Here is a 24782-nt window from a genome sequence, read left to right as displayed (position 1 = left end):
CATACTACCGACTTTACCCTTTTAGAAGAAGGATAAATAGTCTGCAGTGCTCATACTGCCATTCTTCTCCGCACGAGATTGTGTACATCAGAGCATGTGGGCGTATGACAAGCTGCTTAATCCTTACCATTATATTTTTGTGCTTTCCACCAGCCTGTGGAGATGTGGCTGAGCAGATCAGGGCATCCAGTGGTGTAATAACCAGTCCTGGCTGGCCCTTTGAGTACCCATCTCATATTAACTGCAGCTGGAATATCAGGGCCAACCCTGGAGAGATCATCACAATCAGGTAAACATCTTATTTAAAAAACTACCAGTCCACTGACAGGATCAGGAATGGAAATTATTCCCCATCAGTCCTAGTGTAGTATTCATGATTTGCCTAAATTTAGGTTTATCATTTATCATAGGTTTGATCATTTGATAGTACCCTAAAACTCCTAACCCCCCTCCTGTTTGAGTAGCGGCCTTACTCAGGCCCTCTTTACATTAGAGCATTTGCGGTTTAAAACGGCATTTTAAAATGAAAATGATCCTCGTTTATACTGGCATTTTAAAAAGAATCTTCATCCACACTATCCACGACCATAATCACATGAAACATGACCAATCACGTAATTGGGCATGCGCATAAAAGTATAAAATAACTTATTACTCTAATAATTGCTTACCTTTAGCATTTATGCAGCCTAGAGCTGTGCGAAATTTGACAAAAATTCATACCTGGATCCTTTGCCAGCAACTACAACAGACACTATTTTTGAACCTATAAAATGTGTTGGGGAAAGTCTTATATTATTCTAGTTCCCCACTACAACATATTAATATGATTAATAGGTTAATGTTGATGTTATAAATCAAACAGAAAGGTCTTTATGATTTAAAAAGGAAGCATTCAAGTGAACAGTACCAAACAGTAGCAAACTTGAAGCAAAAATAAATTTCAGCAAATGCAAACTTCAGTCAAACATAATAAGAGGTGAAGTATAGCTTTAGCCTACAGTAATGCATATTGCTTTAATGTAGGGAGTTCCTCTTCAGCCATTTCACGCTGTTATATTTATAATAGTTAATTGTTCGCAGTTCATATTTATGATCTTATAGTCCATTTGAAAATTTTTGTACGAACTGACTCTATTCTTTAGAAAAACACCAAATAACTTATCTTCCCTTACCTGTCGCTGTTCAGTGCGTTTGTGTGTTCCCTCACACGTGTTCTCCGACAAAAAGCGTGGCCGGCTGAAGTATTAAAAATTAATATGACGTTAAATTTAAAAAAAAAAGTGTGCGAGGTCCGTGCACGTCCTCCGCTAGCAACAACACAGAAATAGCAAAAAGCGCAATTGGCTAAACGAGCATTAAATATTAATGACGTTGATTTTATTGTTTTTATTAATTTATATTCACAAAACTTATCAACAAAACATCGATAAAAATTAAGACACAAATTATATGAAACGAAATTCATTTCAAAGTAACAAACAAAACTTAAATTAAACTCCCAAATAATGTCTGACCCATTACAATTCCACCGTTCATATTGGCCTTTATAATGCCCTATATGGCGTCTTTCGTAATAAGCTAACTAAATTTGAAACAAAACATAAACAACATTACAACAATATTCAAACCCAACAATACTCAAACATAAATATAAAACAGACATTATCTATAAGGATACATGTTAAAACAATCTGATATAGCATTTATAATAGCTGGTTGGTAAATGTTTACTATTTTTGGCAAAACCTCCGTTGCAAACCTCCATTTACATTAATAAAAATAATTTTTACTTTGAAAATGATGCGTTGTCACGTTAACATCAGCTGTTTGTTTACATAAGACTCCGTCTACGTTCACTTACACTGCAGTGCAACGTCTGAGTTCTCAAACTAAAACAGGGTCTATGAGGGTCGAAAACAGTGGTGTAGTGTAAATGAAAGGCATAAACGTAGCAAAAGTAACGCGTTTTAAAGGATAAACGCATTAATGTAAACATAGCCTCACTGTAATTTTCTTTAGTGGTAGAGTCAAATTGTTTTTTAATTAACATTGTTTTATTGAATCAACTACATAACTGCTCTTCTTTAAGCAGTGAAAACATTCAGCAGAAGATTTGTAGTTTGTATCATTGCTTTACGACAAAGATATTTTTAACCAGTGCAGCCAATGTCTATTTTTTATGAAAGGGTTTGGGTTGCATTTTGGCTTTGCAGTTAAATGATTGGTGTTAGAAAATTTGGAGAGAGTTGTTTCCACATAAAAAAAAAAAAAAACTAATTTAAATGGTTGTTTATTTATGTATTTATATTCTTCATCTGTTCTGCTGCTGAACTGCTTGTATATTTGTTTACATTCTTTTTCGGTAACCATGGTGTCCATTTTGTGGTAAAAACGTCAACTCACTGTGGTTTAAGTCTGTCAATGGGAACCATGCTATATAAAGCTTGTGGGTCCAATTTTTTATAGACATGCATCCCTCTTTCTTATTAAGTCTATAGTTCGGATCCAGCAACATGTTACTGAAGCCGGGAACACCCCAAGATAATCGGGCTGAATTTGGTTTTTTTTCCTTATGACAGTCCTAGGTTAAATCCTGATCGTCTTTCTGGTTGAAACGATTATCTTATCAGATTTTCCTGTGGTGCGCAGTGTGTTAGGAGCATCTGAATCTGCTCGGAAGCACTTTGGGCCCACTACCACTGCATATCGTAAATATTCAACATGTTGAATATATTTAAGATCAGAAATCTTGTTGTGTGGGGAAAACCCAGAGGACAAACACACACGCTGTAGATTGTCACGTGAAATGAAACAATACCCAATCAGAAAGCGAGCTGATGAAAGATGAAAAATAACAACTACATGGAGCAGTAGGCACAGTCCAAAGAGAGATGAACATCAGAGATGTACGAAAACAGTCCATTGTATTAATGCCATTTCTTTAATGCCAATCTCAGTAAGATTTCCTGTGTTCTCAGCTAAGACTCACGTTGTTTATGAAGTTAATCTGATGGTTGCGTGGTGTGCTGTTATGACCACATAGTGCCACTCCACACACTATAGGAACAAACGTTTTAAATCAACGATTTCTTTTTCATCATGTTTGTGGTCTTTCACATTTTGAAAATCTGATAAGATCTTAAAAAAATCTTTTGGTGTGGCCGTAGCTTTATTTGATGTTTGATTGGATATATCTAAAAGTGAAATCTTGCTATTTGAGGTAAACGTAAGATTATACAAGATGCCAGTCCTGTATCATATTTTATTAACTCAATACATGAATGTCATGAGTCGTTTCAGATTAGCTTGACAATTTTAGGGATGCTGTTGGGCAAAGCCAAACCTGAAAGATCTTTGTACTTTTAGTTTTCAGGATTTTGAGATTCAGAGCTCACACCGATGTGGTTTGGATTGGATCTCTATTGGAACCTACAAGAATCTGGATGGGTACCGGGCATGTGGCTCATCAATTCCAGCCCCATACATCTCCTCCCAGGATCACGTGTGGATCAAGTTCCACTCTGATGACAGCATGACTGGAAAAGGCTTCAGGCTTTCTTACATAACAGGTAGACCTGCTATTTATATCTTATAATAGATATAGTTGCATCAGAGATGATGCAGTTACAGAGCTGTCTAACGTTGTCTGCTGTTGACGTATGCAATTTATATAGGCTCTCACATACAGGCTGTTTTTTTTAAAACCATATTAGGTTACTGGAAAATCATCTGCTTTTTAAGAACTAACACAAATGACTTTGTTCTTGAATTTCTTTTTGTTGCTATGAGAAGCATGACTATTACTATGCTTTATATGAAATCCCACCTATTATTTCCAAACTTCACCTTCATAACCTTCTGTCACAGCCTTCTAAGATCATCTGATGCATCTCTTTAACATTACGGCAGACTTGAGTTTAGTCCCAGCTTGGGAACTCTTTCTCAAATCCTGAGTTGTAAACCATTTTGCTTACTCGTCCCAAACTTATACTTTGAACATGAGTAATACAGTACATATTGCAGCTTGTCCAAGAGAGGTGGGCTTCGGTGATGTTTTGCCTGGTTGATGATTAAACCAAAACAAAAGGGCCGTTTCTACCTGGTATTAAGGTATTGACGTTTTTGGTCAATTGGATCACAAGTGGATGAGAGGGACACTTTTAACCGTTTTTGTCCTGATTACTGAGGGAATGGTCTGTGGGCGAGTCTGTCCGCTTTTGTTTAAAATGCTTTCAAAATGAAACAAATGGAAGAGGTGGAGAGCAGACACTTCAGTTTTATCAATGAAAGGCTAAAGATTGCACTGAACACTGTGGGTTTGCTCTAGAAGTCATGTCTGATGGAAAAACATTGTGCTCAGTACATTACATTAGATAAATAGGTGGAGAATAGGCACTCTTATGTGGCTGCTCGAACACATTGGACCGCATGCAATACACACCCCAAAAACAATCCGATCTAATGTATTTTTGACTACCTCTGAATGTGATCGAAAGTGGATGAGGTCAAAATGTTTTACACCCTGTTTACACCTTTATTTAGCGTCATCCATTTTTGATCTAATCGACCAAATTGCATCTTTATACCAGTTGTAAAACATAAGACTTGTTTTAAATATAGCCTGCTTTTCACTAATAATTCGTAAATATTGGTCATTTTAATTTGTAGGGAAATCGGAGGAAGCCAGCTGCAAGCCAGACCAATTCCACTGTGCCAACAGCAAGTGTATCCCAGAATCGTGGAAGTGCAACACTATGGACGAATGTGGAGATAATTCGGACGAGGAGCTGTGCGTGCAGCCTAACCCCTCTGCATTCTTCTCTTTCCAACCATGCGCCTTCAACCAGTTTCCCTGCCTCTCGCGCTATACCCGTGTTTACACCTGCCTGCCAGAGTCCCTCAAGTGTGACGGCAGCATTGACTGTCAGGACCTGGGCGATGAGATTGACTGTGACGTGCCCACATGCGGTGAATGGCTGCGCAACTTCTACGGCACTTTCAGTTCGCCCAACTATCCCGACTTCTATCCACCTGGCAGTAACTGCACCTGGCTGATCGACACCGGCGACCATCGAAAGGTTGTTCTGCGTTTTATGGACTTTAAACTGGATGGCACGGGCTACGGCGACTACGTTAAAGTCTACGATGGGCTTGAGGAGAACCCCAGGCGCCTGTTACGTGTTTTGACAGCCTTCGACTCTCGAGCCCCCGTAGCGGTCGTGTCGTCTTCGGGACAGCTCCGGGTCCATTTTTACGCAGACAAAATTAATGCGGCTCGAGGCTTTAATGTGACTTATCAAGTAGATGGCTTCTGTCTACCATGGGAGATTCCTTGTGGTGGTAACTGGGGCTGCTACACCGAGCAGCAGCGTTGCGATGGCTACTGGCACTGCCCCAACGGGCGGGATGAGCTCAACTGCAGCAACTGCCAGGAGGACGAGTTCCCGTGTTCTCGAAATGGCGCCTGCTACCCACGATCAGACCGCTGCAACTATCAGAACCGCTGCCCAAACGGCTCGGACGAGAAGAACTGCTTTTTCTGCCAGCCAGGAAACTTCCACTGCAAAAACAATCGTTGTGTTTTCGAAAGCTGGGTATGTGATGCTCAAGATGACTGTGGGGACGGAAGCGACGAGGAGAGCTGCCCGGTGATCGTACCCACGCGAGTCATAACTGCTGCTGTTATCGGGAGTCTAATCTGTGGCCTGCTGCTGGTCATCGCTCTGGGCTGCACATGCAAACTTTACTCACTCAGGATGTTTGAGCGAAGGTTAGCTTTTAAAGTTACTCATTATGAATCGCATTATAAGGTTCACTTTATTAAAAAAGGCCTTCTGCAATTTAGCTAAAAAATTATCTTTACCGATGTTATAAGTATATCCGTCTTCTGACTAAAAATACTTTTCATTTGGAATTTTTTTATGTGATGCATGAAAACTTTGAAGAGTTCAGATTTGCTTCTGTTATGATTCCCATGGCAGCAAGATAAAATATGGGTTTGTACCTGTAGGTCATTTGAGACCCAACTCTCGAGGGTAGAAGCTGAGTTACTGAGAAGAGAAGCTCCGCCTTCATATGGGCAGCTCATCGCTCAAGGCCTGATCCCACCAGTGGAAGATTTTCCTGTTTGCTCTGGAAATCAGGTAAAAAAAATATGTGGAATAAGTTGTTGTTGAATAACAAAAGTTGTTAATTGAGCCTCAGTGGGATTGATAAATTCACACGGGTGCAAAAGCATGGCAGCTCGTAAAAATATATATTCTCTATATTTAAATTGTAAATATTATATGTTCACTTATTAATGTCTGCAGACATTTTAGTTTCCTGTAGGTTCAAAATGAACATCAAGAATCATAACGATTTGATTTGATAAACTTTTTGTATAGTATGAATTTGATTTCATGTTTTTCTTTCATGTCTTTGCACATAAAAGATCTGTAAAGTTGCAAAAATTTAAGTTTCAAATCTGAAGCGATGTTTTTTTTAAAGTGAAGCCTCATTCACGCCCACCTAAAATGGCTCGTTTAACACGTCCATGCAGTTATACGTCATACTGAGATAGAGGGTATTACTTTCGAACACACTGTAGTAATGTTGCTGCCGCCATGTAGTGGAGATGCTGTGTTTTACCTGCAAAAGGCAAGTGACTTTGTTTGGCCTTCCGATTGAGTAAACATTAAGAAACCAGGGGTTAGGTTTTATTTACCACACTTTTTCAGAACAGTACACCTCAAATGTTCGATTGTGTACTCCACATTTGATGAAAGGACTACTTTCTAAACACAGGGGAGTACAAGAATGGATGTACACAAAGGCTTCGTCTAAAAAGTGGAGCAATTCCAACTACACTCTGGTTCTGCTGACTGACATCCTGTAATTAGCCAATGTTTTTATATTAATAAATTTCCTACTGATAATTCAAACTCAAGTTTTGAGCAGTGACATGCCCGTGTTTTCATATTTAATGAATTTCCTACTGACGATTCAAACGAGTTTTGTGCAGTGCAGAGTAGCGCTCGTTTGTTGTTTCTACGTGGTTTTGTTTAAAGCTGGGCGTACACGGTGCGAATTCTGACGGTCGGAACGTCGTGAGCTCTCGCACACGACACGAGTGAGTTTATACGAAAATAATTCGGACGCAGTCACACACGACAAGATTTTACTGTACGACTTGACGAATTCTGACGTAAGCATTTTCACACCTGTGAGGATGAAGTAGGCTACCTTTCGTTGTGGCAGAATGTACAAAAAATAAAACAAAAAGAATAGGGTAAAGATATTGGCTTAGTATATAAAACAGCCTGGAATTTCTGTTCTTTTGTATTTCTATTTATGCATTCCGAAATTGCAATATAGGTCTAGTTCTGTGGCGGTGAAGGAATTTCTCTGGCAGTGATTGTTCGTGCTAGCGCATATGCGGTTTTACCGTCTTAATATATCATGTTTTTAGTGCCAAGTAAATATCTATATTGCTATTATTAATGTTACATACATTGTTGCTTTTTTATAAATATGACCGTTCAAAAAACACATTCAGTGGGCCTATTTATTTATTTGTAAATGCAGAATGAGGAGCAATGATGTAAAACGCAAGCTAACGTTACGTCTTTCTCTTTATAATTAAATTATTAAGACAACACATCTATAGCCAAATATTAATTTGTAAAACGAAAATAATTTAATTTAATATAAAGGACATTGTCTAGGCTTGTTATGTGCAAATGTTCGGTCAATGCGGTGTCTTGAAGTAAAAGTGAGACCGCAGCATTTATGCTCCTGTAACTGCACAAAATAAATGCCATACAGAAGGCATTGCATATTAATATAGTGCATTTTCACAGTAGGCCTATATGTAAATTAATACATAGCAATACAAATATAGTATGAAAACAAATTAATCATTATTTAAATAAAGTTTCAGAGATAGCCTACATTTTTAGTCATTTAAATGTTCTCATCATTTCAAAACAAGCTAAGGCTACCATATAACTTACACTGGGCTATATCATTTGTTCCTTTAGTCGAAAATATGTAAAAGAATATATATGTGGGTAAAAATACCGAACAAGCTCAGTTGTTAAAGCAGAAGCTCCATAATAAGATGGGAAACATTGTCTCCGCATATGATCATCATGTTTATGTACTCTCTCTCAATAAATGCATATCTTAGCCTATTAAACACGGACATTCCGTTGCTTTTTTCTAACGCGACAGCCCTTTTAATATCCAATCATTTATGAAACTACAGCAACTTTGGCACAGCTTGGATTACACAAAAATTGCGACATTCTTTGTACATCCTGTACTATTTAAACCAGTGGTCTCTGCACGGAGTCTAATAATTTTTAAATGTATTTATTACATAATTTAGTTGGCTTATTTTATGTTTACATTGTAAATAATGATAAAACATATTAACAAGTAAAGAAAAATCAACAAGTAAAACAAAAAAGTTTTAATATCAGCCTCGTTTAATGCATTGTGGTAGCACTTATCAGAACAGCGGTATAGCCTAAAACAACTACACTCTCTCCTGTTTCCACACACATCCAAAGCTGTGACCCAACATCACAAAAACACGTATGACAGGTTTTTTTTCAGGCAAATAAGCTGATCAAGAGGTCGTCACTGAAAGGACCTGTACATCATGATGTCCGGTCACCTGAGTGTGTATGTGCGCGAAACATAGCCAGCTATAGAGTAGTCATCAATATTTGAGGTAGCAGTGCTACATTTGTCTTTCTTCTTCTGCGTATTGTACATTCTGATTGGTCAACTTCAAGTGCTTTGCCAGACCGTCTCGTACACCCGCACCAACACTACGAATTTATACCGACAGCTCCCGAACTTTTTTGACATGTTTAAAAATTATCGGGAGGTCGTAAGGTGCTCGTAACCTGCTCGGCTCGTAATTCCTCTCACACGGTGCGAGCTGCGACCATACGAGCATAAACGATTTGCTCCCGAGGAAAAAAATCGCATGCGAGCCCCTACGACAGCAAAAATCGCACCGTGTACGCCCGCCTTAAGTAATCTAAATAGTAGTTTACCAATCTGTTATGCTCTGCTCACATCGCACTGGTAAAGTTGATCGATAAGGTTAGTCATCTGCGTTTTCTGGTTCAGATTCAGCCTCATATTGATAAGGTAGTAAATACGATAGTATCTCCTGGCTCTCACTATTGCTTTGGGATCTCATCTTTCAAAGGAACGTCACATTTCCGTTTACGTAATTAGGCCAATCACAACGCACTGGATAGCTGGCCAAATGGTTCACACTCGTTCACACAACACTTTCTCACAATGATAAGCTTCGTACAAAATTACCTGTAACAGATGGGCGGGACTTAGAGGTGCTACAAAAATGTACAGTATGTGCTTTTTTAACCATAAACCACGCAAACACATTGTATAACACCAAATACACAAAGTAATGTGCGTTTACGTCACAAAATATGGGCCCTTTAAAGGAGCATTTCACCCGTAGGAACATTAATCTTTATTGAAAGTGTGTCATATTTGTAGCCGAAATGTAACATACATTTAGAATTTGGTGCCTTTTTGACCGAGAAAATGGGTGTTTGTAGTCTCACCCCCTTAACAACAATATTGGACTTCCTTCTTTCAATGATGCAAAATGATGATTTTTACATCATTGAAAGAAGGAACTGCAACACTGAAATCTGTATTTCTCCTGTCTCAGCGGCAACTGAGGAAATGATGCACGACCATTAAAAACATGACTGCGGTTCTTACTATACAAAGCTTAATGCAAATGGGTGACGTGTCCCTTTAAGGATTTGTGCAGAAGATGGATAATTGCATCATCCATAGGGATGCACCGAATATTCGGCCACCGAAAATTTAGGCCGAAATGTTGTGATGACGCAAACCGAAACCGCGACCTGCACGTGCTTGTCTCAATAGTGCACACACGAGTGGGACGCAAACAAGCGAATGTAAAATCTTTCTGTTATTGACAGGGCACATATAAACAAAATTATCTACAAAGTATTCTTTTTCTAATAAAAACATTTGTTTATGTCTTAAGTGTATGTATAGATTACAGTCATAAACCAGTCTCTGCTTATTTAAAGAGACAGTAACCTCAATTAACCTACTTAAGTCTAACAAAGAGACAAATAGCTCTAAAAATAATAATATATTTAATTTATACAATAAAGACAGTGTTATGACTCATTTAATTCGATTTCTGTACCTAATGCTAATGTTAGCCCTTATTAATGTGCAGCTTTGTTCCTTTTTTTATAAATGTTTGTAATTTCTTTATTTGTTATTAGATTTTCCCCACCCCCTTTTTGCAGATCTGAAAAATAATCCGATCCGTGCCTCAAAAACTGTAATGTGATCTGAACCGTGAGTTTTGTGATCTGTCACACACCCCTAGTAAAGTTAGTACACAGTGATAGCCATAAATGCATTTGTACTAATAATTGGCATAATAATTTATTTCGGTGTTTCAGTTTTGGTTTTTCGTCCTTGGTTTCCTCATTTTCGGTTTCGGCCAAGAATTTTCATTTCGGTGCATCCCTAATCATCCACCCCTATTCCCGTTTTATAAGCAAATTGTAAGTTCATTTCAGCTTCCCTTAATACGGACTTTAAATTGTCTAATAACAGTGTCTCAAAGACCTTCATCAACTGTGCTGTCAAAGCAATTGGTCAATAATGTGAAACTCTGTGGGGGGTTTTTACCTTGGGAACAGGTACTATACATGATGTCATACCACAGGTACCCTTTGTAAGAGTAAACTCAAGTTAAAATATATTGAGTCACCCTACAAATCTGGACGGCACAGACCTTAAGGACTCTAGAACTAATGCCATCAGGACCAGAAGATTTTCTGTAGTGATATAGTCATATTTTATTGAGCTGGTAAACTAATTTCTTAACTTCCTCTACATTCAGGCATCTGTTTTGGAAAATCTAAGATTGGCAGTTCGTTCTCAACTGGGATTTACCTCAATCCGACTGCCCACAACGGGACGCCACGGCAACATCTGGAGACGCCTGTTCAATATCACACATTCACGGCGGTCTGGTTCTCTAGCATTGGTTTCTGCAGACACTGAAGAGGCACCCGCCAGCAGCGCACCAGCCCGTGCGTCTGAGAGACTCAGCTCTCATCGTGGGCTCCTGCCCTTGGACTCAGATGACTTGGACACCGAGAGCGAGCACCACAACCGCAGGGATGTTGCTGGGGCTGTAGGAGGCCTGATGGCTTCCCTGCCACAGAAAACTCCCCCTGCAACAGCCGTGGAAGCCATTGTCTCTGTCTCTGCCGGCTCTGCTCCACTAGTTAGCAGGGAAAACAGCTTCTCTGAAGGCATTTCGGAAAGTTCTGTTAGTAGACCTTTATGCGCCCCAGCCTTGGTCTCTTCCGGAAGAAGTCCGTTCAGCTCCGCTTTAAGCCGAGTCACACGCAGTCTGCGCTGGATACGCTTTTCCCTGGGTCGCTCTGGAGACGGAGGGTTAAGCAGTGTAGGTCAGAATCACAGTCCGCTACGGCAGCTGGAGCAGGGAAGTGCTGGCTGCGCCGGCTTGATGGACGAGGAGGAAGACGATGTTGAACTCCTCATACCCGTCTCGGACACGGGCTCCCTGGATGGAGATGAGAGCTCCAGGCCCCTGCTGGAGCCAGGTCTGGAGCAAGGCTTTGGGCCCCACCTGACCCCTGCTGCCGTCTCTCTCAGGGGCCGGTTGGCGGGTAGAGATGGGACCTGTGAACACTGTGGAATGGTCCACACAGCACGGATTCCTGATGCTTGTCTGGAGGCAACAATGAAAACAGAAAGTAGTGATGATGAGTCACTTCTGCTCTGTTAAGACACTCGGTACATGACCCCGAAAACGCCCCTGCTCACAGCTTTGCCATTTCTTTTATCGTCCTCTAGTGGAGCAGAGACTTGAATCTCTTCAGACATGTTGTCTTCTACAACAAAGAGCTGCAGGAACAGGTACTTTTAAAGACCGGTCTGTTACCATTAACTGGAGTACAAGATCTCCCCAATCCCACACTCCCTTCCACTGTGCAATATTAGTATTTGTTAAGATGTTTACCAGGTCAAAGTCTATTTTTCTGAAAAGTCCAATTAAAATCACACAGAGAGTGAACCAGTCTGCATTTTTAATCTGGAATAGCGGCTCGAATAAAGGCATTTGTCCTGTGCAATGTGAAACAACGAAAAGCCTGAATGCATCCAAGCTACATGAGAGATTTGTTACCTAACCTTTAAGTTATTTTTACTTTGATGTCAGACATTTTAGTTTCATTAAAGAAATGGTTTACGCAAAAAAAACTCTTAATTGTGTCATTTCCCATGCTCACGCTGTTTTGATTTTTTTTCTTTTGTGAATTACAAAGACATATTTAGTATGCTATCCTGCCAGCTCTCTTTCATACAAAGAAAGTTAATGAGGTTTGGGGCTCCAAAACAGGGAAAATACTCTAAAAGTAATGTTTACATTTTGTGTGCTAAATAGTCTTCTGAATAGCATTGTGTGTGGAACAAACCAAAACAATTGGTGGGAAGTTTCCTTCGTGGTAGATCTTATTTACATTGGCCTATAACTGTTATTTGTTTTGAGATTAGGTTTTAACAAAGTATATTTGCCTGTGAGCAAATCTAAAGTATTCAAGAGCTGTGGGGAGGCAAAGGAATTTTATGGATTTTTTTGCAATGTTAAGTCATAAGGACTTTTTTTTTCGTAAAATGTTTTGTACTTTTTGAATCAGAACTCGTTACTGTTCAATTTTGGTATGAAAAAGAGCTGCTTGGACAAATTTCACGAATGTTATGCAGGTTTGATGTGATAATACAGGATGATGTAAGGGTGAGTGATGACACAGTTTTAGTTTCTGCATGAGCCTTATCTTAACCTGCTAGCAAAAAATGTGACATAAAATAATATAATTAAAATGGTACGTTGGAGCAACGGTAGATATGTTACATGCGACTACAGGCAAGTGACATTTATTTATAAGAGTATAATCTAAGAGGGAGCTACTATTTTTAAAGGAAACTGCATTGTATAAAAGCCACTTTAGTTTGTTGTATTTATTTTGTTACCATTAACCCTTTGGTAACCCTAAAATTTTGGTACTGAGATTTTTTTGTGCGAGTGTGTATATTTATTATTGGTATTCATTTCAATAGTGTTTACTTGAAAAGCATGTCCAGCTGATTTATGCATATTTTTTCCATTTCATAATGCGGTGATCAAAATTATAATTACACACATACATAAATACACACACACGCACTCACACACAAACGAACCAAGATAAAAAGACAACTGTTTACTGCACTATGACAATAAAATGTTCATCCAACATGTTTGTGTCTGATATTTTTGTTAAATTTGGGAAATTGTAGGATGTGCAAAAGCAAAACACTTTCAAACTTAGAATAAACAAATATATAATTAAGTATTATTTTATATTTTTTGTGTTTTACTGTTTTAGGGATGGATGAATTATTGCAAAATGGTGTGTGCAGAAAAAAACACAAGATGTGCTGGTACCAAATTCAGTATCTCAGAAAATTTAAATATTGTGAAAAGGTCCCATTTTGAAGACACCTGGTGCCACACTCTGATCAGCTAATTAACTCAAAACACATGCAAAGGCCTTTAAATGGTCTCTCAGTCTACTTCTGTAGGCTACACATTCATGGGGAAGACTGCCAGTTGTCCAAAAGATAATCATTGACACCTTGCACAAGGAGGGAAAGACACAAAAGATCATTGCAAAATAGGCTGGTTGTTCACAATGCTCTATGTCCAAGCACATTAATAGAGAGGCGAAGGAAGGGAAAAGATATGGTAGAAAAAAAGTGTACAAGCAATAGGGATAACCACACCCTGGAGAGGATTGTGAAACAAAACCCATTTAAAAATATGGGGGGGATTCACAAAGAGTGGACTGCAGCTGGAGTCAGTGCTTCAAGAACCACTACTCACAGACATATGCAAGACATGGGTTTCAGCTGTTACATTCCTTCTGTCCAGCCACTCTAGAACAACAGACAGCATCAGAAGCGTCTCATCTTCTCGACTGCTGCTGAGTGGTCCAAAGTTATGTTCTCTGATGAAAGTACATTTTCCATTTCCTTTGAATATCAGGGTCCCAGAGTCTGTTGTTGGTCCACTGTGTTTTCTAAGGTCCAAGGTCAATGCAGCCGTATACCAGGAAGTTTAAGAGCACTTAATGATTACTGCCATGACCAGGTACGGACTGGGGCTAAAAAACAGCCCTGGACTTTTTCCCCAAATAGGCCCATCATCCGGCCATTCGCCCCTAGCCATGCGCAACAGACACAAGGATGTCCTGATACTATGCCACAATTGTCAGGGTGTGGTGATGGATAGAACCCAAGCGCAGACAGCTCATACTAGAAGACGTTTATTGTAACATAAAAACCCTCGAGGGGGCAAACAATGACAGAACTAGAAAATAATAAAGACACGACAGATCACACAAGACAGTATCATAGATACACAATGAACCGGCACAGGACAGCAAACACAAGGGCATTAAATAGGGAAACCTAAACTAGGGAACAATGACAAACAGGTGAAGGGAATCATGAATAATTAACAAGGAAACGAGGGGGCAGGGTCAAGACTTAAGACAAGAGAGCATGCGGTACACAAAACATAAACACAGACCACATGACTCTCCACACAAACACGTATACGGGGGTGTCAGGATCCCGGCACCAGAAACAAGACAAAATACAAAATACACTTAATAACATTCGGGATCCTGACACTACCCTTCCCTTAAGGGATGCCACATGGCATCCCAACACAATACAAAACATTAAACAATAAACAAAGTCCAACGGCCAGAAGGCCGACAGTGCCCAATGTCCGGACCCCCGAAAACAGAAGGCGGGACAGACGGTCTCCGCCCAGGAAGTGGGCCCGGAACCCAGCACCGCTCGGCCCGCCGACCTCAAACAGGACACAGGACATGCCGTACAGGAACGCTCGCGGGGCTCACTGACCAGTGAGCATCCCGGAGCTTGCTGGCCGATCCTCTGTCGCGGGGCTCGCTGAACAGAGCTCCGTCGCGGCGACAGTCCGACGTACAAACACTCCCACGGGATCCGCCGACCAGGAACTTCCTGCGAATCACACCATCCCGGCACTTATCCGCGGGGCTCACCGACCAGCCCACTCCCGTGGGGCTCGTTGATCCGGATCTGTCCCGCGGAGCTCCCCGAACAGGAACACTCCCGCGAAGCTCGTCGACCAGTAGCCCTACCAAAGACGCCACCTATCAGGAACACACCCGCGGGGCTCACTGCACGGCCACACGAACACAACTCCACATACAACGGCAGGACTGGACAGACATCAGAACAAGGCAGGACTGGACGGACAACAGCAGACTCGAAGACATCAGGTAAAAACAAAACAAAAGAGCTGTCTGCTGGGTTCCAGAATGGCCGGTTCATTCTGTCAGGGTGTGGTGATGGATAGAACCCAAGCGCAGACAGCTCATACTAGAAGACGTTTATTGTAACATAAAAACCCTCGAGGGGGCAAACAATGACAGAACTAGAAAATAATCAAGACACGACAGATCACACAAGACAGTATCATAGATACACAATGAACCGGCACAGGACAGCAAACACAATGGCATTAAATAGGGAAACCTAAACTAGGGAACAATGACAAACAGGTGAAGGGAATCATGAATAATTAACAAGGAAACGAGGGGGCAGGGTCAAGACTTAAGACAGGAGAGCATGCGGTACACAAAACATAAACACAGACCACATGACTCTCCACACAAACACGTATACGGGGGTGTCAGGATCCCGGCACCAGAAACAAGACAAAATACAAAATACACTTAATAACATTCGGGATCCTGACAACAATACTGTCAGACTATAAGACAAGGATATTTAATATTTTGTCCATGTCATATTAAACTTTGATGTATAATAAGGCTGTGAAATAATGAAAATAGCTAGGCCTATTAATTTTGTCTGTACAGCTTTCACAAACAACCACCAGGTCTTTGCCAATTCCACAATACTAAACACAAATATGAAAGACAAGGAAAAACTGCACTCTGATGGAAGACAGACAGAAAGTGCAAGCTAGGATTTTTTGGTTAAACTAATATTTGGTCAATTATTTAGCCCCCTTTCTTATTAGCACGTTTAGAGTGGTTGCAATGCATGTCTGATAATTACCCGTTTAATTCAATACCTTAGTCTTCATTGTAGCAGAAAATGTGAGCTCACTACAACCTCTCATATATAATAAAATCAATGAAAGAAATGAAAACCAATGCAATACGATGAATGTCCACCCACAGAATGTTTTTAAACGGGGTTGGATAAATATTTTTTGCTTTGATGTGTGTGATTTTGGTTAGATGACAGTTGTAGGTTACAGTTTGACAAGAGTTTACAGTTTGACAAAAGCAAAATGTTTTGTTTTATTGCGACTGTATACAAATATAAGCAAACACTTTGTGGTTTGAATTATGTCCCATATGAACAAAATGACGGAGTATGTATTGTTTTTATGTTTCCACTGTTCAATCGCGCCCGCGCCTCTCTCTCACACACACACACATCACGTCTTTCTCTAACACTAGCGCATTACGTTAATTTTTACGCAGGTTTTATTTATTTTTATATCGTGTATATTATATTATAATGTCACGTGTCCTGCTACTACTGGCACTTAGCTCTTGCTGATGTGAAGTTAACTCGGTCTGTCCCTCATCATGACCAGGCTGTGGATGCTCAGGCTCGCAAACATAGACGCTCGCGAATTCCGGGAATCCGTGGACCAATCACGGCTAGTAGGCCGACTCTTCTTCCTTTTTTTTACACGTAGCAGCATATAAGTGATCGTATTAGTGCCTCTGCTGTTGGCTGTTCATATTGCGTTGTTAGACTTTTTTGCCATCTTTTCCAGAACGCACAGATTGCCAATCCGTCCCTGGCCATGACCAACTTTATGTAGATTTCATTTTCCAACAGGACTTGGCACCTGGTTTAAGGACCATGGTATCCCTGTTCTTAATTGGCCAGAAAACTTGCCTGACCATAGCCCCATAGAAAATCTATTTGGGTATTGTGAAGAGGAAGATGCGATATGCCAGACCCAACAATGCAGAAGAGCTGAAGACCACTATCAGAGCAACCTGTGCTCTCATAACACCTGAGCAGTGCCACAGACTGATCAACTTCATGTCACACTGCATTGCTGCAGTAATTCAGGCAAAAGGAGCCCCAATGAAGTATTGAGTGCTATACATGCTCATACTTTTTAAGTTTATACTTTTCAGTTGTCCAAGATTTCTAAAAAATCCTGTCTTTGGATTGGTCTTAAGTAATATTCAAATTTTCTTAGATTCTGAATTTGAGATTTTCCTAGTTGTTCCTTAGATATAATCATCAACATTAATAAACAGAAATAAACATTTGAAATATATTAGTCTGTGTGTAATGAATGAATATAATATACAAGTTTAACTTTTTGAATCAAATTAGTGAAATATATGTCATGGCTGACACCGCTGTTGGTGTATGAATGAGAGAGTGAATGGGTAAATGTGAGGCAAATTGTAAAGCGCTCTGGATGGCCATAGGTCTGTTAAAAAGTGCCATATAAAATGCAGCCCATTTACCATAACATAAATGAAAAATTAAATTTATTTATACAGTCTTGTTCAAAATAATAGTAGTACAATGTGACTAACCAGAATAATCAAGGTTTTTAGTATATTTTTTATTGCTACGTGGCAAACAAGTTACCAGTAGGTTCAGTAGATTCTCAGAAAACAAACAAGACCCAGCATTCATGATATGCACGCTCTTAAGGCTGTGCAATTGGGCAATTAGTTGAAAGGGGTGTGTTCAAAAAAATAGCAGTGTCTACCTTTGACTGTACAAACTCAAAACTATTTTGTACAAAAAAACTTTTTCTGGGATTTAGCAATCCTGTGAATCACTAAACTAATATTTAGTTGTATGACCACAGTTTTTTTAAACTGCTTGACATCTGTGTGGCATGGAGTCAACCAACTTGTAGCACCTCTCAGCTGTTATTCCACTCCATGATTCTTTAACAATTCATTCACATTTTTTGGTTTTGCTTCAGAAACAGCATTTTTGAAATCACCCCACAAGTTCTCAATTGGATTAAGGTCTGGAGATTGGGCTGGCCACTCCATAACATTAATTTTGTTGGTTTGGAACCAAGACTTTGCCCGTTTACTAGTGTGTTTTGGGTCATTGTCTTGTTGAAACAACCATTTCAAGGGCATGTCCTCTTCAGCATAGGGCAACATGACCTCTTCAAGTATTTTAACATATGCAAACTGATCCATGATCCCTGGTATGCGATAAATAGGCCCAACACCATAGTAGGAGAAACATGCCCATATCATGATGCTTGCACCTCCATGCTTCACTGTCTTCACTGTGTACTGTGGCTTGAATTCAGAGTTTGGGGGTCGTCTCACAAACTGCCTGTGGCCCTTGGACCCAAAAAGAACAATTTTACTCTCATCAGTCCACAAAATGTTCCTCCATTTCTCTTTCAATTCAATTTTATTTATATAGCGCTTTTCACAATTTGTGATTGTTTCAAAGCAGCTTTACAATAATAGAAGCAGTGGAAAGCATAGAAAAACGACAGATAGCACAACATAATACACGATAGCAGCTAAATTTGCTGCGGCTATGAATCAACATTATAAGCGTGCGTATTGCTAATGTAACGTAAAGAAGAGGGTGCTAAGTTAAGCCCAAGAAGGCTGCCTCCCCGGGTTGAAAAACCCCCTATGAGGAAAAAAACCCCAGACTCAGCAGGGGAAGTAAAAAAAGTCTTAGGAGGTAAAAACCCTTGGGAGATATATTTATATATACATTGAAACGATTAAGGAGATTAGGCGGAGGTAAAGCGGGTTCTGCTGGTGGTCGTTGGTCATGCATCAGCTGGGCATCACGTTGACGGTCTGCCGGTGAGTCAGAGGTGTGCTGACTTTCACATTTACCGGAACTGGGTCTGTTTGTCTCAAGTGTCCTCGGAGACAAGGACGAGACATGAAGAAAGAAAAACAAAACCCAATTAGCGTAGGGGCCATTCATATGTATACACATGTACATATACACAAACATACATACATATATATATATATATATATATATACTTATATACATATACATACATACATACACATACATACACACACACATACATATACGTATTGAAGATACGTCATCCCAGTGACAGACTCTGCACAGTTCGGTTTAGGGAGAACGAGAAAAATGCACGGGACGGCGAATGTTTTAGAAAATGGATGCAGTGACGCCCTTTTAAGGACTGAAGTCCCGCCCCCGACTAGTGGGCTTAACACCACAAATCTATACCCACCGAGCTTTATTAAAATCCGGACGAGCAAGGGAGTAAAGGGGAAACGGGGACGTGACTGCGCCAGTCATCTCCCTGATGCCTGTCTAGGCTTCACAGTACTCCCCTACTCGACTCAGAAACCTCAGGTGGAGGGCCGAACAAGTGATAACATAATGCCATACATAATTTTCAATCACTCCTCTGCGCTTGGCAATTAATGGCCCGATTCGGGGTTTTATTGGTCTAGTGTTGAAGTTTTGGCCTTGTATTGTGGTTTGTATGTGCACAAAGTAGCGTTTCTTTTCCTTATATGTAGCCTTTTCTATTTTATACGTGAAATTTGTTTTTGAAAGTTTATGCCTCGGCCCATGGTTTGCTGCACATATGTAAACAAGTAAGGAGAGATTAAACATTTTCTTAAGTTTATTAATAGCATTTACCATGCTTTGAAATGTTGACGAAAATGAGGATTTAGTTTATTTATTTATCAGGTTGTACAAACTATCTATTGTGAGATGAGTACCATTACTAAAACACATTATGTGAATGCCTTGTTAAAGAGAAAAGTTTTAAGTCTAGATTTAAAGGTATCTATTGTGTCTGATTCTCGGACAACGGTTGGTAAATCATTCCAGAGCTTAGGGGCTAAGTAGGAAAAGGATCTTCCACCTTTAGACACTTTTGATATTTTAGGGATAACTAAGAGACCAGAGTTTTGCGAACGCAGTGCACGTGATGGATTGTATTCTGATAGTAATTCTCTAAGATATGAGGGTGCTAGGCCATTTAAGGCTTTGTAGGTGGTAAGTGATATTTTAAATTGTATGCGATAATTAACTGGTAGCCAGTGTAAAGATGCTAGAATTGGACTTATGTGGTCATACTTCTTAGATCTAGTAAGCACTCTTGCAGAAGCGTTTTGCACTAGCTGCAGCTTGTTTACCTGATTTGCATGGCATCCCCCAAGTAGCGAGTTACAATAGTCTATTCTAGAGGTCATAAAAGCATGGATAAGCTTCTCTGCGTCAGATGTAGACAGTATATGGCGGATTTTTGAGATATTTCTAAGATGGAAGAATGCTGTGCGGCAGACGTTGCCGATATGACTATCGAAGGATAAATTGCTGTCGAACATCACACCTAAGTTCCTAACCGAGGAAGATGGTACCACAGTGCAGCCATCTATGTGCAACTTGTAATCTGACATATTATGTTTGTAGCAATTCGGTTCAATAATAAGCATCTCTGTCTTATTGGAGTTGAGCTTAAGAAAGTTATGTGCCATCCAGTCACTAACATCGCTAATGCAGTCTGTTAGCTTAGAAAACGTGTGGGTTTCGCTGGGATGTGAGGAGATGTAAAGCTGGGTATCATCCGCATAGCAGTGAAAACTTATGTTATGTTTCCTGATAATGTCTCCTAGAGGTAACATATATAATGAGAACAGGATAGGACCTAAAACTGATCCCTGCGGTACACCATATTTAACCAGGGAGTGATATGACTGTTCCTCATTTACATAAACAAAGTGATAGCGATTGGTTAGATACGACCTAAACCAGGCTAACGCCTGACCACTGATACCAACATAGTTTTCTAGTGTATTGAGTAAGATTGTGTGGTCTATTGTGTCAAAGGCTGCGCTAAGGTCTAGTAATATAAGGATTGAGATTTCACCACGATCGGATGTTAACAGGAGGTCATTTGTAACTCTAAGCAGCGATGTCTCTGTGCTATGGTGGGACCTGAATCCTGATTGGAACTTTTCATATGTACTATTATTTGTCAAGAATGTGCGTAACTGGCTTGCCACTACTTTTTCTAATATTTTCGAAAGAAAAGGGAGATTTGAGATTGGTCTAAAGTTATTAAGCTCTCCCTGATCAAGCTGTGGTTTTTTAATCAGCGGTTTAATAACTGCTAGCTTGAAAGCTGTTGGAACGTATCCTATTTTTAACGATGAGTTAAAGATATTTAGAACCGGGGTTGACACTACAGGGAATACCTCTTTAAGTAGTTTTGTGGGAACGGGGTCTAATATACAGGACGATGATTTGGATGATGTGACTAGTTTAGAGAGCTCATCTATTGTAGTAGGTTTAAATGAATCAAAATGTTCATATGGTAATCTAGTGTTTAGTGAACTAATGGGTAGAGTGATGGCTGCTTGGGTAGTTACGATGTTTTCCCTAATAGCCGTGATTTTGTTAGAAAAGAAGTTCATGAAGTCGTTACTATTGTGTTGAAGTTTACTATTGGTTTCTGTTTGTTCTTTGTTTCTTGTCAGTTTTGCAACTGTGCTAAAGAGGGAACGAGGGTTGTTATGATTTTCTTTAATAAGCGTACTGAGATAGGTAGATCTGGCCATTTTTATAGCCTGTCTGTAGTGTTTAACACTCTCTTTCCATGCTACACGCCATACCTCTAATTTTGTGCTTCTATAATTTCTTTCCATTTTTCTAGCTGCCTTTTTAAGTGCTGCTGTGTGATGATCATACCATGGAGCTGGCGGTTTTTCTTTGATTTTCTTTTTTCGAATGGGAGCAACGGCATCCAGTGTGTTAGAACAGACATTGTTCAGGTTTTCTATTACAGTATCTAGATCATCACAGTTATCTGCTACATGTTTCATTTGGGACAGGTCTGGAAGAGTGCTGATAAAGCTATCTTTAGTGGTGGAAATTATAGTTCTGGCTAGTCGGTAGCATGTTGTGGATTGAGTGATCCTATCTAGAAGTACAGTGTATGACACAAGGTAATGGTCAGAAACTGCATCACTCTGAGGTGATATTTCGATGTCATTAATATTGAGTCCAAGTGACAGAATTAAGTCTAATGTGTGCTTACGAGTATGCGTGGGCCCTGACACGTTTTGTTTGATACCGAGAGAATTTAGAACATCCATAAATGCATGTCCTAATGCATCTTTTGAGTTATCCACATGAATATTAAAATCACCAACGATAAGAGCTTTATCTACAGTGACTACAAGCTCAGACAGGAAATTTGCTATTTCTTTAAGGAAATCTGCATGGTGGCCCGGAGGTCTATAGATTGTAGCTAAGACAAAAGAAAGCTGTTTGTTGTTACGATCAGTTATTTCCATATTTAATAACATTAGTTCAAATGAGTTAAATTTTAGTTCAGATTTCTGGTTAACTTTAAAAATGTTGTTGTATATTGTAGCTACACCACCCCCTCTCCCCTTTAATCGAGGTTCGTGTTTATAATAATAGTCTTGTGGGGTGGATTCGTTTAAACTAGTGTAGTCATCTGCTTTAAGCCAGGTTTAGGCCAGTTGATGTGTTCTTTGGCAAATTGTAACCTCTTCTGCACATGCCTTTTTTTTAACAGAGGGACTTTGCGGGGGATTCTTGAAAATAGATTAGCTTCACACAGACGTCTTCTAACTGTCACAGTACTTACAGGTAACTCCAGACTGTCTTTGATCATCCTGGAGGTGATCATTGGCTGAGCCTTTGCCATTCTGGTTATTCTTCTATCCATTTTGATGGTTGTCTTCCGTTTTCTTCCACGTCTCTCTGGTTTTGCTCTCCATTTTAAGGCATTGGAGATCATTTTAGCTGAACAGCCTATCATTTTTTGCACCTCTTTATAGGTTTTCCCCTCTCCAATCAACTTTTTAATCAAAGTACGCTGTTCTTCTGAACAATGTCTTGAACAACCCATTTTCCTCAGCTTTCAAATGCATGTACAACAAGTGTTGGCTTCATCCTTAAATAGGGGCCAACTGATTCACACCTGTTTCTTCACAAAATTGATTTCTCAGTGATTGAATGCCACACTGCAATTTTTTTGAACACACCCCTTTCAACTAATTCAACTACTTGCCCAATTGCACAGCCTTAAGAGCGTGCATATCATGAATGCTGGGTCTCATTTGTTTTCTGAGAATCTACTGAACCTACTGGTAACTTGTTTGCCACGTAGCAATAAAAAAATATACTAAAAACCTTGATTATTCTGGTTAGTCACATTGTACTGCTATTATTTTGAACAAGACTGTATAGCGTTTTACACAATTGTTAATTGTTGCAAAGCAGCTTTACATGAGTAGATGTAGGGGAGAACACAGAAAATCAATAGATAATATAAGAAGTAGTATATAGCGGCTGAGGTTAAACCGTACAAGCGAGCATATTAATAGTGTAACGTATACAGTAAAGTGCTAAGTTAAGTCAAAGTTGGCTGACTCTCCGGGGACGAAAAAACCTCCTAGGAGAAAACCCGGTGGGAAAAACTCCTAGAAGGACAAAAACACTTGGGAGAAATTAATATATATTTATATATATAAACACGGTAGGGGTAGGAAGCGGGTAAGCGGATTAAACTGGTTCAGCCGGTGGTCGTTGGTCGCGTATCGACTGGGCATCACGTTGAAGGACAGCCAGTAGATCAGTGGTGTGATGACCTTCACAGCAACAGGAACTGGGTCTGTTTGTCTCATTGTCCTCGGGGTCGAGGATGAGACAGGGAGACATAAACAGAATTCTATTAGTGTAGTGTAATTCTATTGCGGCAATAGTGTATTACCCATATGAGGTATGTGAGTGCTTTGTTCTAGACAAAATAACTATTGCGGGATAAGTTCATTTACTGGACATTTTGTGTGAATGCTTTGTTAAAGAAGAATGTCTTTAGTTTATATTTAAATTGATCGAGTGTGTCTGATACTCGAACATTATTTGGTAGATAATTCCAGAGCTTAGGGGCTAAGTAGGAAAAGGATCTACCACCTTTAGACACTTTTGCTATTCTAGGGATAATTAAGTGACCAGAATTTTGTGATCGCAGTTTACGTGGTGGATTGTATTCTGATAGTAATTCTTTAATATACGAGGGCGCTAGGCCATTTAAGGCTTTGTAGGTGATTAGTAATATTTTAAATTGTATGCGATATTTAACTGGTAGCCAGTGTAAAGATTCCAGAATTAAGCTAATGTGGTCATACTTTTTAGATCGAGTAAGCACTCTTGCGGCGGCGTTTTGAACTAGCTGAAGCTTGTTTACCTGATTTGCATGGCATCCCCGGAGTAACGAGTTACAAAGTCTATTCTAGAGGTCATAAAAGCATGGATAAGCTTTTCTGCATCTGATGAAGACAGCATATGGCATATTTTTGAGATATTTCTAAGATGGAAGAATGCTGTGCGGCAGACGTTGGAGATAAGACTATCGAAAGATAGATTGCTGTCGAACATGACGCCTAAATTCTTAACCATGGAAAATGGCACCACCGTGCAGCCATCTATGGGCAACTTGTAATCTGACATATTATGTTTGGAGCGATTTGGTTCAATAATAAGTATCTCAGTCTTATTGGAGTTTAGCATAAGAA

The 24782-nt window shown here is 39.8% G+C and overlaps 1 protein-coding gene and 1 long non-coding RNA gene across 2 annotated transcripts in view; one reads left to right on the top strand and one right to left on the bottom strand.

Annotated features, from left to right (window-relative positions):
• The window catches only part of lrp12 (low density lipoprotein receptor-related protein 12), a 33964-nt gene extending 20606 nt beyond the window's left edge, over nt 1–13358 (top strand). Inside the window, exons 3-7 of the mRNA XM_065290800.1 lie at nt 154–289; nt 3370–3572; nt 4672–5773; nt 6014–6146; nt 10934–13358. Coding sequence (XP_065146872.1) covers nt 154–289; nt 3370–3572; nt 4672–5773; nt 6014–6146; nt 10934–11851 — 2492 coding nt within the window. The 3' untranslated portion in view covers nt 11852–13358. The remainder of the gene's footprint in view (nt 1–153; nt 290–3369; nt 3573–4671; nt 5774–6013; nt 6147–10933) is intronic.
• LOC135780050 (uncharacterized) overlaps nt 1–19249 on the bottom strand; it is a 494904-nt gene extending 475655 nt beyond the window's left edge. Inside the window, exon 1 of the long non-coding RNA XR_010544933.2 lies at nt 18496–19249. This is a non-coding gene — a long non-coding RNA (uncharacterized lncRNA). The remainder of the gene's footprint in view (nt 1–18495) is intronic.
• Nucleotides 19250–24782: the final 5533 nt, after the last annotated feature.

Source organism: Paramisgurnus dabryanus, chromosome 19 (genome assembly GCF_030506205.2).
Source record: "Paramisgurnus dabryanus chromosome 19, PD_genome_1.1, whole genome shotgun sequence".
Classification (NCBI taxonomy): domain Eukaryota; kingdom Metazoa; phylum Chordata; class Actinopteri; order Cypriniformes; family Cobitidae; genus Paramisgurnus; species Paramisgurnus dabryanus.
The sequence above is the reverse complement of the archived record's forward strand: the minus strand, read 5'-3'. Positions and strand labels throughout refer to the sequence as shown.